This window comes from Equus asinus, chromosome 12 (genome assembly GCF_041296235.1).
Source record: "Equus asinus isolate D_3611 breed Donkey chromosome 12, EquAss-T2T_v2, whole genome shotgun sequence".
NCBI lineage: Eukaryota > Metazoa > Chordata > Mammalia > Perissodactyla > Equidae > Equus > Equus asinus.
The window spans coordinates 85,010,601-85,024,015 of NC_091801.1; the positions used below are offsets into that span (position 1 = coordinate 85,010,601).

General features: G+C 53.1%; 1 protein-coding gene across 5 annotated transcripts; it reads left to right on the forward strand.

The window, feature by feature from the left end:
• Positions 1–1,679: 1,679 nt before the first annotated feature.
• On the forward strand, positions 1,680–13,144 carry ZNF707 (zinc finger protein 707). Of its 5 annotated transcripts, XM_070481814.1 has the most exons (7): positions 4,762–4,861; positions 5,022–5,216; positions 6,640–6,727; positions 7,456–7,582; positions 7,988–8,119; positions 8,557–8,685; positions 9,150–13,144. In XM_070481814.1, exons 2-7 carry the CDS (start codon positions 5,164–5,166, stop codon positions 9,977–9,979), a joined length of 1,359 nt encoding a protein of 452 aa, XP_070337915.1. In that variant the 5' UTR covers positions 4,762–4,861; positions 5,022–5,163; the 3' UTR covers positions 9,980–13,144. The 5 variants fall into 5 exon arrangements, with proteins under 5 accessions (XP_070337916.1, XP_070337919.1, XP_070337917.1 ...); XM_070481815.1 differs by lacking the exons at positions 4,762–4,861; positions 5,022–5,216 and adding an exon at positions 1,680–1,750; XM_070481816.1 differs by lacking the exons at positions 4,762–4,861; positions 5,022–5,216 and adding an exon at positions 1,736–2,073.
• The last annotated feature ends 271 nt before the right edge of the window (positions 13,145–13,415 follow it).

A 13,415-nucleotide genomic window follows, 5' to 3' on the forward strand; every position in this document is an offset into this window, starting at 1 on the left:
AGTAAAAGTACAGTATAAAAGATGAAAAATGGAGCAAGCCCTGATGGCCTAGTGGTTAAAGTTCAGCGTTCTCACCACTTTGGCAGCCTGGGTTCAGTTCTTGGGCGCGGAACCACACCACTCGTCTGTCATTGGCCATGCTGTGGCAGCAGCTCACATTGAAGAACTAGAAGGACTTACAACTAGAAAATACAACTATGCACTGGGGCTTTGGGGAGGAAAAAAAAAAAGGAAGATTGGCAAGAGATGTTAGCTCAGGGTGACTCTTCTCCAGCCCTCCCAAAAAAGATAAAAAATGGTACACCTGTATAGGGCGCTCACCATGAACAGAGCCTGCAGGACTGGAAGCTGCTCTGGGCGAGTCAGTGAGCCAGCAGTGAGTGAATGTGAAGGCCCAGGACATCAGTACTGCAGACTTTATAAACACTGTATACTTAGGCTACACTCAATTTATTTTGAAATTTTTCTTCAATAATAAACTTAGCTTATGCTAACTTCTTTATAAACTTTTTAATTTTTCAAACTTTTTGACTTTTGTAATAACAGTTGAAAACACAAACACATTGCACAGCTGTACAAAAATATTTCCTTTATATCCTTATTCTATAAGCTTTTTCTATTTAAAAAAATTTTTGTTTTTTTTTACTTTTAAATTTTTTTTGTTAAAACCTAAGAGACGAACACATTAACCTAGGCCTACACAGGGTCAGGATCATCAATATCACCATCTTCCATCTCCACATCCTCCCACGGCAGGACCTGAGGGGCAGGGACACACATGGAGCTATCATCTATGATAGCAACGCCTTCTGGAACACCTCCCGAAGGACCTGAAGGTTGGCTTACACCAGCGTCACCACAAACACCGCTTCGCTCGACATTACGATGGCTACCTCGTCACTAGGCGATGGAATTTTCCAGCTCCATGATAATCTTATGGGACCACCACTGTATATGCGGTTTGTCATTGACCAAAACGTCATTCCGCGGCACACGACTGTACCATCTGACCCAGCAATTCCGCTTCTGGGTGGACGCCCAAAAGAACTGAAAGCAGGATCTTGTACACCCATGGTCTTAGCAGCATATTCACAATAGCCAAGGGAAGCAGCCCCAGCGTCCATCAGGGGATGAATGGATAAAGAAAGTACGGTCTATCCACACAATAGAGCTCTTATGCACCCTTAAGGGAAGAAATCCTGTCACACACTACCACGTAGATGAACCTTGAGGACATCATGCTAAGTGAAATAAGCCAGCCACAAAGAGACAAATACGGTACGTCTCCACTTATCCGATGTACTTAATCAAATTCATAGAGGCAGATGGTTGTCAAGGGCTGGGGCAAAGAGCGGACAGAAGCGGTTGTTTAATGGGTGCTGAGTTGCTGGTTTGCAAGATGAAGCTTGGAGCTCAAATGCACAATGTGAATGTACTTAACACCACTGCACACTTAATGGCTAAGATAATAAATTTTATGTCATGTGTGCTTTACCACAGTAGAAATAAAAACCCACAGACCTCCCCGCGCGCTCAGACCGCGCCCCTCAGCTGGGGGCGGAGGTGGGAGACGGAGGCTGAGTGGGGCCGGCTGACTCGCCCCTTGGACCCCTGGGAGCCGCCTGCGCGCACCACTGAGACGGGCTTCCGGGCTGGGCGGGAGCGCCGCTTCCGGCGGCGGAAGGAGCACTTCCGCTGGGGAAGTTTGAGAAAGCTGGTGCGAGCCGGAAGCCGCGGCGCGGGGCAGCGGGTGAGTCCGGGCGCCGGTTCGCGTTCCGCCCCGTCGCCGCGCCGCCTCCCCGGCCCGCGCCCTCGGGGATCGGACGGCGGGGCCCACCTGCCAGTCAGCGGTGCGCCTCGGCTCCGCTCTCCGCCCGTCCCCGCGCGGCCTCCTCTCCGCGGCCCTGCGTCCTCGGCTCGTTAGGGGCGCGCCCGCGTGCGCTGTGCTGGGCCCCCCGGGACCCGGCCACGGTCACCTCATAGCCGATCTCCGCGTCTGCGACGCCGGCTGGACCACTGCGGTGGGATCCGGACACCGCGTCCCGCTGCCGGCTTAGGGTCACGGCCAGCCAGGTGTCCACACGCCGTCAGCGCGCCTCCCCCGCCATCCCGCTGCGGGCGAGTCTCCCCGCCCCGCCCCGGTGCTCCCGGCGCCCCCGGCGCCGCGCTGCAGACTCCGTCGTAGTTCACTCCTTCCCGCGGCTCAGACTCCCCCTCCGCGACCCCACCCCCGCCCTCCGCCTCCGACCTCGGCTCCCGGAGGTCGTCTCACTGTCTTCCCTTGCTGCCTTCTGGTGTGTCCACCGGACGGGTCCTTCGAAGACGTAACTCATGCCGGTAGTCTCCCTTCCTGCCTGTCCCGCGAGCCGCGGCCCGGGACCCCTCGGTTCGCCGCCCCTGCCTGCTTCACGGGTCCCTCCCGCCCCCTCTGCTTCCCTAGGCCGCGTCCAGCCCGTTCGCAGCGCGTGGTGGGTGCTCAGTTCAGGGAACCGTTCCGATTTCGTCGCCCTGGTGCTCATCCGTGCCTGGAGGAGCTGAGTCTCCACCTGAACGCTTCTCATGGCGCATGTGCCCGGCGCACCTTTCATGTGTGTCTAGACCACCGGGCGTCTTTTGGTGAAGTGTCTGTTCAAATATTGTGCCCATTTTAAACTGTGTTTTTCTTTTTATTATGGACTTGGAGGACTTCTGGATAGGAGTCCTTTGTCAGATACGTGTACTCGGAATGTTTCCTCCGAGTCTGTGGCTTGCCTTGTCATTTCTTAACTGTCTTTTGATAAGCACAATAAATTGATAAGTCCAATGTATCAGTTTTTTTTTTAAGGTTAGTGCTTTTAGGGTTCCATGAAAGAAATCTTTGCCTGCCCCAAGGGTATGAAGATATTCTCCGAGTTTTTCTTCTGGACGTTTTATAGCTTCAGCTTTTACATTGCATCCCTGATCCATCTTGAATTCTTTTTGGGTATGGGTGGGGCAGGGGGTGTTAACTGTACAAATGTAATTTTTTCTCTTGTTATGGCACCATTAATTGAAAAAAAAAACTTTGGTGTTTTTGAATTACATTGGTGCCTTTGTCGTAAACACTTAACTGTATGTGTGGGTCTGTTTCCAAACTGTCATGCTCCGTTGATCTGTATGTGTGTCTTTATGCCAACACTACGCCGTCTTAATTACTGTAGCTGAACCTTAGTCTTAGAATCAGGTAGTGTAAGTCTTCCCCCTTTGTTCTTCAAGGTGGATTATTTGAGGTGCTTTGCTTTTCCGTGTACGTTTTATAGTCAGCCTGTCCATTTCTACAAAAAAGAAAAGACACCTGCTGGGAATTTTGCCTGGAGTGCCGTTGAAGTTCTGGATCCCTTAGGGAGAATTGAAAGCTTAATCCCCGTAAACATGGGCTTTCTCTCAGTTTGCTTCTGTCTTCAAGTTTGCTCAGCTTTGTTTTGTAATTTTGAGAGTGGAGGACTTGCACATTTTTTGTTAAATGTATTTCTAGGTCCAATGTGTGTTTTTTTTCCCACACCGCCAAGCAGTTAACTAAATTGTGAGACTAGCTACCTGGAGATAGTGTCAGACCCCATAGGTTAAGGGTTGAGTTGTGCAGAACTGCCCCCCAATGCGCGCACGCACACTTCAAATGCCACTTGCAGGTCCAGGTCCTCTCTTGTGCTTCTGACCAACTGGCTACCGATCGGAGGGTCCCTCGCCCCCTCCTTGGGTTTGATTAACTTGCTGGAGCGGCTCACAGAACTCACAGGAACATTTTGCTTACTTTACTTAGATCACTGGTTTGTCATGAAAGGATGAAACTTTGGACCAGCCAGAGGGAAGAGATGCACAGGGCACGTATGGGAAGGGTGCGGAGCCTCCATGCCCTCTCCCAGCAGCCACTCTCCCCGAATCTCCACGTGGTCACCAACCTGGACACTCTCCGAACCCCTCCTTTGGGTTATTATGGAGGTTCTATTACGCAAGCATGATTGATGAAATCGTTGGCCCTTGGTGATTGGTCCAACCTCCAGCCCCTGTCCCTTCCCCAGGGGTTGAGGGGAAAGTTCCAACCCTCTCCTCACAGTGTTTGATTCCCCGGCAACCAGGCCCCCCCCCAACTTAGGAGCTTTCCAAGTCACCTCATTAACATAAGTTAAAAAAGGGCTCCTGGGGCCGGCCCCATGGCCCAGTGGGTAAGTGCACATGGTCTGCTTCAGCGGCCCGGGGTTTGCCAGTTCGGATCCCGGGTGCAGACATGGCACCACTTGACTAGCCATGCTGTGGCAGGCGTCCCACATATAAAGTAGAGGAAGATGGGTATGGATGTTAGCTCAGGGCCAGTCTTCCTCAGCAAAAAAGAGGAGGATTGGCAGATGTTAGCTCAAGGCTAATCTTCCTCAACAAAAGAAAAAAAAGGGGGGCGCTCCTTATGAATGAAATTCCAAGGGTTTGAGGAGATTTGTACCAGGAACTGAGGATTTCTTGTTATGCCCCACTAGGCATTTGACTTTTTGTTGTTTTTGCAATTATTACATTGTAATTTTTATTTCACTTTCCCAGTATTCATTGCTGGTAGAAATATAGTTGGTTTTTATATCCTCTGACCTTACTTCACTCATTAGCTCTAGTTTTTATTTGCTTGAGGATTCCTTAGGATTTTCCTACAAGCACTGTCATGTCATCCTTGGATAACGACAGTTCCACTTCTTTGTTTCTAATCTTTATGGCTCTGTTTCTTTCTCCTTCTTTGCACTGGCCTGAACCGCCAGGCTGAGGAGAGGCAGTGAGAGCGGACAGCCGTGCCTTGTTCCTGAGCCCAGAGGGGGAGCTGGGTTTTGACCTTTAGCTGTGATGTCAGCCCAGGCTTATCCGGGTGAGGAGCTTCTGTTCTGTTCCTTGTTTTTCTCGGGATTGGATGATGAATTTTAGCAAATGCCTTTTCTACATCTACTGAGATAATCATATAGTTTTCTTATGGTAGTTTTTCTCCTTTATTCTGTTAATGTGGGTAATTGTATTGCTTCATTTTCAAGTGACAGGAAAAGTTGAGGAAGTCATTGTGACTGAAAGTGATGCCATGCCCTTGAAAGGAAAAGATGAGGAAAATCTCAACCTGACAAACATACTCAGGAAAACATCTAGCAGTTAGCTGTAACTACCAGTGAATGTCAAAGGATGAACCCCATGAACTTCCGGCAGAACTCTCAGCTGGAGTGGCTGGGCCGGAGGTGGGTGTGGCGAGTGAGGCAGATGGGTGTGAAGAGAGGTTGCCACAGAGGCCCGAGCTGAGCTGGGCAAAGGCATCCTTGTGGGAAGTTGTGCTCTGATCTGGTGCCTTCCAGCCCTGGAGTCATTAACTCCAGTGAATGATGATCAAACCAACTTTGTATTCTTCAGATAAACTCCATTTGGAGTTTTTTTGGAGACTATAGTTCTTTTTATAGATCACTGTATTGGACTTCCTAATATTTTGTTAGGAATTTCTGTGTCTGCTTATGAGTGAGGTTGGACTGCGCTTTTCTTGTCTTACAGTGTCTTTATCAGGTTTTGGTATCAAGGCTTTGCTGGCCTCGTGAGACAAGCTGGAATGTATTCTTTCTCAGTTCCTGTAAAGGCTTCTAAGATTGGTGCTAGTCTTCCTTAAGGGTTTGGTGCCGTTCACCAGTGAATCAGCTGGGTCTGGTGTTTTCCCTGTGGGAGGGGTTTTTTTTTTGTCAGTTTCATAGTGTGCTTTTAAGGGAATTTGTCTCTTTCATCTCAGTTACTGAGTTTGTTGGCATGAAGTTGCTCGTAACGGCCCTTTATGATACTTCTAATGTCTAAGGGATCTGTAGCGAGGCCTCTTTCTTTCATCCCTAATATGGGCAACTAGGCATCTTCCTCCAGCTGGTCTGTCTTTTCTCGGGGCATCTTTAGAACTGGCCTCTCCTGCATCTTGGGGCTCCATGTTTCACCCAGGCAGGACACAGGAGCCCACTGTGGCAGGAGTCTTTGGGCTTCCCGGAGGGTGGTTCTGAGCAGACCTGGGGGAAGATGCTTGATCTGAGCAGAGCCTGCTGCTCGGTTTGGGAGCTTGTGGCTTATTCCCCAAACTAGGTGCAGAATGATGAAGCTCCGATGGAGAATAAGGAAGAATAAAGAGCTGCACCATAGCTGCGTTTGGGGGAAGGCTGTGAGGTGGCCTTGTTTGTGGGAAGATGCCCGAGGACGTTTGTGTGTGCAGTGCCATGGGCATGGGCTGTCCCGGTCCTGTCTCCTGGGGGGGGAACCCAGGCTGCCTCAAGTGGGGTTTTAGCCCCAAATTCTCCAGTGACATGTATGCAAAAAAGCTGTTGGCTTTCAGCCATAAATGGCTGCTCTCATCTATCATTTGGTGAGAGACTGTGGCTTGCCTTCTGGAATGTCATGGTCCTTGTGTGTGAGGTAGCACATGGCAGCTGGTGATTTCCCTACAGTGGTGCTGGCCCCCTCCGCGCCCCCAGTTCCCCTTCCATTATGGAGCATCCCCTCCTAGCAGCATCCCCTACCAGCATGTGTGCCCTTGTGTCACTGGTTTTTCCTGAATCCCCCTCGGCCCCCTGAGTAGGTACAGCTCTTGAGTCAGGTGGGGGCTTCCAGGCTGCAGCTCTCACTCACTCTCTGTCTCCCCAGATTGGCTGCTCTTCGGCACCTGCCTTTCCCCAGCGGGGGCCCGCACGTCTCCCTGCAGGCCACTGCTGTTCCCATGGATGTGTCCCAGGTGAGCGCAGCCTTCCCCAGCCCTGCAGGTGCCCGAGCCCCAGCCTCCAGCCCACCGTGGCAAGGGGTCCACAGTGGTGGCTCCAGAGGTCTGTGGCTCCCTGCCTGATTGGTCGTTCCCTCTTATGGACTGAGGAACAAAAAGAAAATGTGATTCATTTACAGTAAGACCTCAGTAGATGTTACAGAAAAGTTGAAAATACGTGTCCTTCTCTTAGGTGCTATCTTGTCTGCTAGAGTTGCCATAACTCACTACCACAAGCATTTGAGTACTTCTCACTGTTCTGGAGGCTGAAAGTCCCAGACCAGGGTGCCAGCATGGTCGGGTTCTGGTGAGGACCCACTTCCTGGCGTGCAGACGGCCGCCTGAGAGAGGGGGAGAGAGGGTGTGCAAGCTCTCTGGTGTCTTTTCTTATGAAGACACTGATCCTATCGGATCAGGGCCCCACCCTCGTGACCGCTTTTAACCTTAGTTACTGCCTTAGAGGCCCTGTCTTCAAACAGCCGTACTGGGGTTAGGGCTTCTACGTACGAATTTGGGGGACACAGACATTTAGTCCCTAACGTGTGCCTTCCCTCATGCCTAAGCTTCCAGCCTCTGCGCACACACACTTTTTCTTCCAGCCCAGACATGTGGGTTTTAGCTTCTCTTTATTTCCTGCTGTCCTGCCAGCCTCAGGAGCAGCCAGGTGTGACTTCTTGCTCCTGGTGGGGAGCTGTCTGTTGCAGGAGCCGGTGACCTTCGAGGAGGTGGCCATATACTTCTCAAGGGAGGAGTGGCAGTGTCTGGACCCCAGCCAGAGGGCCCTCGACCGGGATGTGATGCTGGATAATTTTGGGAACTTGGCCACACTGGGTAAGGACTGTGCTTTCAGTCTCTAGAGCCTCCCTGCTCCCTCGATGGTGCTGGGGCCTGGAGTCCAGGCTATGGGGGTTTGGGAGTGGGAGCCTTTGTCCTATGTCCCATAGAGGGGCTGTTCTGCACCAAGTCTGGCCAAGGGCATTTCTTTGTGCTCTTGGAGGCAGCCCCATCTTCCTCAGGTCCATCCACTGTTGGACTTGGCACTGCTGGAACCTTCTCTGGGCCTTTGCCAGCAGCAGGGAGGGGGGAAGGAGAGCCCATTTGCTGCCCTGACTCCCTTCTCTCTCTCTATTGTCTCTGTTTTGGGGCAGCTTCTCTGGAGGATCCCTGAGGACTGGCCTGAGCCCTCGCTTTGTCCTCTCTACAAATAAAACAGCACCTTTTCTCTCCTTTGAGAAGGATTTTGCGGCCCCAGACCAGACCTCATCTCTCACCTGGAACAATGGGATGAGCCATGGGTTGAGGAGCAGGAGAGACCCAAGTTTCAGGAAGCGTGGAAGGCTCCCCATTTTCCCACCTCCCAGCTCCCGGGTGAGCTCAACATGCAGTGTCTGTCCGTTTTCCTCTCCCAATGGGACTGTGGGTGCCGAGCTGCTTCCTAATGAGACTGTGGAAACCCACGGGGTGTCAGCCACACTCCTGCACTGAGAGCTGCCCCAAGGAGCGCCAAGCACGCCCTGGGGATGTGTGAGGTGGGCAGGCAGCAGGCGCAGCCTCAGTTTGGGTCTGGCCTGAGAGGGCCGGGCACTGTCCTGTGGAGACCCTGGGTGTAGCTCTTTGAGGCCTGGCGGCCACATGTGGTCACAGGATGAAGTCAGGAGCCTGACCCGCTTCTCTGAGGGTCTTCCCGGTGGCCTGGGCAGGTGCTTTGTGTGCTGTTTATGCCTTTGTAAAACCAGATGGTAACGGTGCCTCCCTCCATCAATGAGGTGGTGGGCGCAGTGGTGGGCTTCTCTTGTTGATTTCAGATTCTCTCAGAAGTGAGATCAAGCAGCTGTGTGAAAATGAGACAAGCTGGGAAGACACTGGGTTGTGTGGAGCCTCAGGACGGAGAGGGTCTCAGGTCCCTGGCTGGAGAGGAGCTTACATCCTGGAGGGTGAGTGGTTCAGAACAACTCTGCAGAGCTGCCCAGCTTCTACACGCCTGTCCCTGGCGTCACCCCCCACCCCACCAGGGCCTTGTTGAATGGACGGAGGCAAGCTTAGGGCGTTCTTTCTATCCTGATTGGTGTCTTTCTTCCTATGCGAAGACAAGTATGTACCTGTACTCTTGGGCCGTGTAAGCCAACTTGAAGTTTAGAGTCTTCCATCATGTCGATGATGCAGGAGTGTACCTAACTCTCACCTGCCTCGGGTGAGCATTTCAGTTCACTTTCATTCCCACTGTTGACACTTCTGGCTTGTCTGTGTGTTTCCTTACCACGCCTGTGCCACTTACTTGGAGTGAATCCTTAATTAGATTGAAATGAGCTGATAGGACACATTTTGTAGCTTTTCTTCTGTTTTGCTGGCCCGTCTTCAGGGCTGCCAGCCCTGTGTAAGCGCCTGTGTTCCTCCCCAGGAGCAGGGAAGTCCCTTTACCAGAAGAGACAGCATAATCGGCTGTTGGCAACCCATGAGGAAATCCACGAGTCCAAGAGAGCCGAGGCTGGCGCTGGTTTCGGGAAGAGCTTCCTTCTGAGCTCGGACGACGTGCAGCTTCCCTGCATGGCGGCTCTGCAGTGCGGCGGGTGTGGGGTGTGCTGCGGGCAGCCGCCAGGCCTCCAAGAGCAGCAGGAGCGTCCCACTCAGGAGCAGCCATTTATCTGTGACACGTGTGGGAAAGTCCTGAGCTGTCACAGCCGGCTCACTGCTCACCAGACGGTCCACACGGGAGCCAAGTCCTTCGCGTGTTTTGAATGTGGCCAGACCTTCAGGTGGGTCTCAAACCTGTTGAGACACCAGAGAAACCACACAAGTGAGAAGCCCTTCAGCTGTGAGGTGTGTGGACAGGCCTTCAGCCTGAAAGACCGCCTCGCCCAGCATCGCAAGGTCCACACTGAGCACAAACCCTACCCGTGCGGGGACTGTGGGAAGGCCTTCAAGCAGAAGTCGAACCTTCTCCGGCATCAGCTGCTACACAGCGGGGAGAGGCCTTTCTGCTGCACAGACTGTGCGAAGGCCTTCCGCACCAGGGAGAACCTCACCCACCACCGGAGGATCCACAGCGGGGAGAAGCCCTACACGTGTGCCCAGTGCGGCAAGGCCTTCCGGTGGCCCAAGGGCTTCAGCATCCACCAGAGGCTGCACCTGACCAGGAGGGCCTACGAATGCGACCGCTGCGGGAAGGGCTTCTGCCACCTGGGCTTCTTCACGCGGCATCAGAGGACCCACAGGAGAGGGGAAGTGTAGGAGCGCCCACGGCGCGTGTCTGTGTCTGCAGGCGCCGCGGGAGGCGGTGGGTCCTGACTTAACGAGGCGGGAAGAAGCCGCCTTGATCCCAGACCTGCAGGAAAGGCGCAGTCAGAGCTCCTGGCTCTCCCGAGTGGCATCACTGGGAACACCGCCCTCCAGGAGAAGTGGGTCTGAGGGGCACACTGTGGCAGGAGCCCGGGTGCTCCCATGGTCATGGGAGCAGGAGGAGGCCAAGCAGGCGCAGCGCCAGGTTCCAGGTGCCAGGCCCCTGCCCCTCCCCAGGGCCAAGGGCCGCTCCCTGTGACCTTAACTTTCTTCCCTTCCTACCTCTTTTTCACTCCCTTCCTTGTCTGGTCTGTTTGTCTTTTTCAACTTGCATCCCATTTCTGCATCTTAAGCAAGGCAGCTGTGGGTTTTACACAGAAGTACAGCCCCTCCTGCAGTCTCTGTAGGTGCGACTTAGAAAGGGGCACCTTTGTAATGTCGTGAGCTCGTCAGAGGATTCCAGACCTTCAGTGGTCACCCGGAACTCAGAACCAGAGTTGTGGTTAGCAAGTCCTCTGCGTGAGGACACGGCATCCATCTGGTACCTTCTTGGGCCCGTGTGTCCTCACAAGTGTCTAAGAACCCTGCCCTGGCAGCCCCGTTGCTGTGGCCCCTCTCTCCAGCCTAGATTAACTTGTAGATACTAGGTCTTTGGTAAAACATCATGGCATCTTGCTGTGTGTGTTTGTTAATGTTTGTGAGCACGTGCAGTTCGGAGGGCTTTTCTCCCAGAGTTATGTGATCAGATGCTCGCAGATCTGTCGAAGAAGCCATGTGGGTCTGCACGGTCCTTTCGCTCCAGACTCAGCCCTTTGCTCCCAAGAGCACAGCTGAGTCCCTCCGCCCGGTGAGGTCAGGCACTGGGAGCTTCTGGTACTCTGGTGGTGACTGTCAGAGCCTGTGTCGGCTGCAGGGACGTGTGGTGAGGAAGCCGGCAGAGGGTTCCTGTTTGGCCCATGAGGCCTGGATGGGTCTCACTAGACCTGAGTATGCATGTGGACGTGTCACCGAGATGGCTCCCGGTCTGTGATGGCTTTGCTCAGCCCCAGGCCCTCTGCTTTTAGGATCTTTCTTTGCTAAGTAGGACCCCCACAGCCACTACCATGTTGTGGCTTTATGGTCACCACAGCAACTGCAGGTGCCTTTGTGCTGGTGGGTGGTGTCCAGGAGCTGATTAGGTCGGAGTGGTTGACTGCTCACCAAGGTGACCACTGCCACGGAAGTCCCCCCACGGCACCTTCAGGAGAGACTTAGGTCCCGCACCTTGAATCAGTGAGTGAAGTCCGGTCTTAGAGCAGTAAGGGACAGCCGTGTTCGCGAGAGGGAGTTTTAGGAGGAAGAGGCACCTCTTTGTTCTAAACTTCAGGCGTCTCCGCTTGACCAGCACGGAAGTATAACTGCCAAGTGCAGCTCCCGAGGGCAGCGGCTCCCACTCAGAGCTGGTCAGGGCAGGACACTTGCCCCCTTGCTGGTATGAACACCGTTTCAGGTTAGCCAAATAGTTGATGAAAGATTCTGATTTTGTTTTGTTTTTAAGAATTCCAGCTAACAAATGTGGATGGAATGATAGAATTAGGAGTGAGGATACGGGGATGGGGGGTGAAGGGCAGGTTCAAACCACCGAGAGGAAGCGCTGAGCCAGATCAGACAGGGGGCCGCCGGGCACGACCTCTCAGTGAGTCAGGCTGGGGAGAGGGGGCCGCCGGGCACGATCTCTCAGTGGGTCAGGCTGGGGAGAGGGGGCCGCCGGGCACGACCTCTCAGTGGGTCAGGCTGGGGAGAGGGGGCCGCCGGGCACGACCTCTCAGTGGGTCAGGCTGGGGAGAGGGAGCCGCCGGGCACGACCTCTCAGTGGGTCAGGCTGGGGAGAGGGGGCCGCCGGGCACGACCTCTCAGTGGGTCAGGCTGGGGAGAGGGGCCGCCGGGGCGCTCTGAGCATGTCTGAGCCTGATCTGCGCAACCAGCTGAAGAAGGCACGCCAGAGACTGTTGTGGAAATCTCAGCATGGACTGGATGGTCGTGGTATTAAGGATTTTGTTGTGATAATGTCATGGTGGTTCTGTCTTTAAAAGTCCTTATTAAAGACACATTCTGACATTCATGGATGAAATGATGTGATGTGGGATTTGCTTTAAAATCCTAATAAGGAAGACAAAGCAATATTGGCAGAATGAGTTGTTGAAGCTAGGTGATGGGTATGCTTGAAATTTTTCTGTATTTTTTTTTGTTTTACAGGATATTATATTTTAAGTTCATTAACACTTACTGAAGATGGTTGAAAACAGCCATTAAGTCTTAAGTTACGAAGCCGTCTCAGTTGGCTTGGGCTGCCATAACAAAACACCACAGACTAGGGGTCTTAAATATTGGAAATTGATTTTCTCAGTTCTGGAGCCCAGAAGTCCAAGATGCGGTCAGCATGGTGGGTTCCTGGTGAGGACTCTCTTCCAGGCTTGTAGATGGCCTCCTTCTCGCTGTGTCTTCACATAGTGGACGGAGAGAGAGCTCTGCCGTCTCTTCTTATAAGGGCACTAATACCATCACGGGGCCCACCCTCATGACCTCATCTAACCCTAACCACCTCCCAAAGGCCCCCTCCAAATACCATCCATTAGGGGTTAGGGCTTCCATGTGGGAATTGTGGGGACACAATCCAGGTCATAGCAGGAGCTTCTCTGGGTCAGTCCTGGTCTGTAGACCAGCCTTCTCCTGGCCAGTGAGGACATGGGGGTGTGGGGTACAGGGCCTCTAGAATAAATGGAAGTCTACCCAATGGAACATTTGAGTAACTTTTCTCTTATTTATGGAATCCAAACATTTGTACTAGTGCCTGTATTTTTCTTCCACTTCAGAGCTGTTGGGCAGGGAAGTGCCTGGTGGGTTTCCCCCGATGTGTGGAGTTGTGAAGGCCTTCAGACGGTGTTTGTGTGCAGGTCTGAATGGCCTGCCTTGGGGGTGTGAGCAGTCACCGCTCTGGGTAGCACTTCTAAAGACTCGAACTTTGTCCTGCAGGAGCCCGCTGGCCAGGTGACTGTCTCCCCTGTTTCTGGGTTTTAATCCTTCATGATGCAATTGTGTGGAGTTAAATATGAACAATGAATAATTATGTAACTAACTAAATTCCATCTGACGACAATTGTCGACTGATCCCAGCGGCCGCCTTGGGCTGAGGGGCAGTTGAAGAGTGGGAGCGTCAGGCCTCCAGCTGCCCCTCGCTCACTGCCGCCGGCTGCTTACACCACGGCTGTGCTGGATGTCCCAGTCTGTAGTTTCTTGGTGCCCAGCTTCCCAGGCTCTGGCTGGAGAGTCCTTCAAGGGAGCAGTAATTGGCAGACACAGTACTGGCTGGCCAGGCTGTGGCTCCTGTGTGCATTTGCATGTCGCTTCC

Bases quoted from the DNA above. Each gene is read 5' to 3' on its own strand.
- ZNF707 (XM_070481814.1), top strand. From the start codon at position 5,164: ATGAACCCCATGAACTTCCGGCAGAACTCTCAGCTGGAGTGGCTGGGC. The intron at 5,217-6,639 runs GTGGGTGTGGCG...CTGTCTCCCCAG, and splicing joins CTGGAGTGGCTGGGCCGGAG to ATTGGCTGCTCTTCGGCACC. The intron at 7,583-7,987 runs GTAAGGACTGTG...TCCTTTGAGAAG, and splicing joins TGGGAACTTGGCCACACTGG to GATTTTGCGGCCCCAGACCA.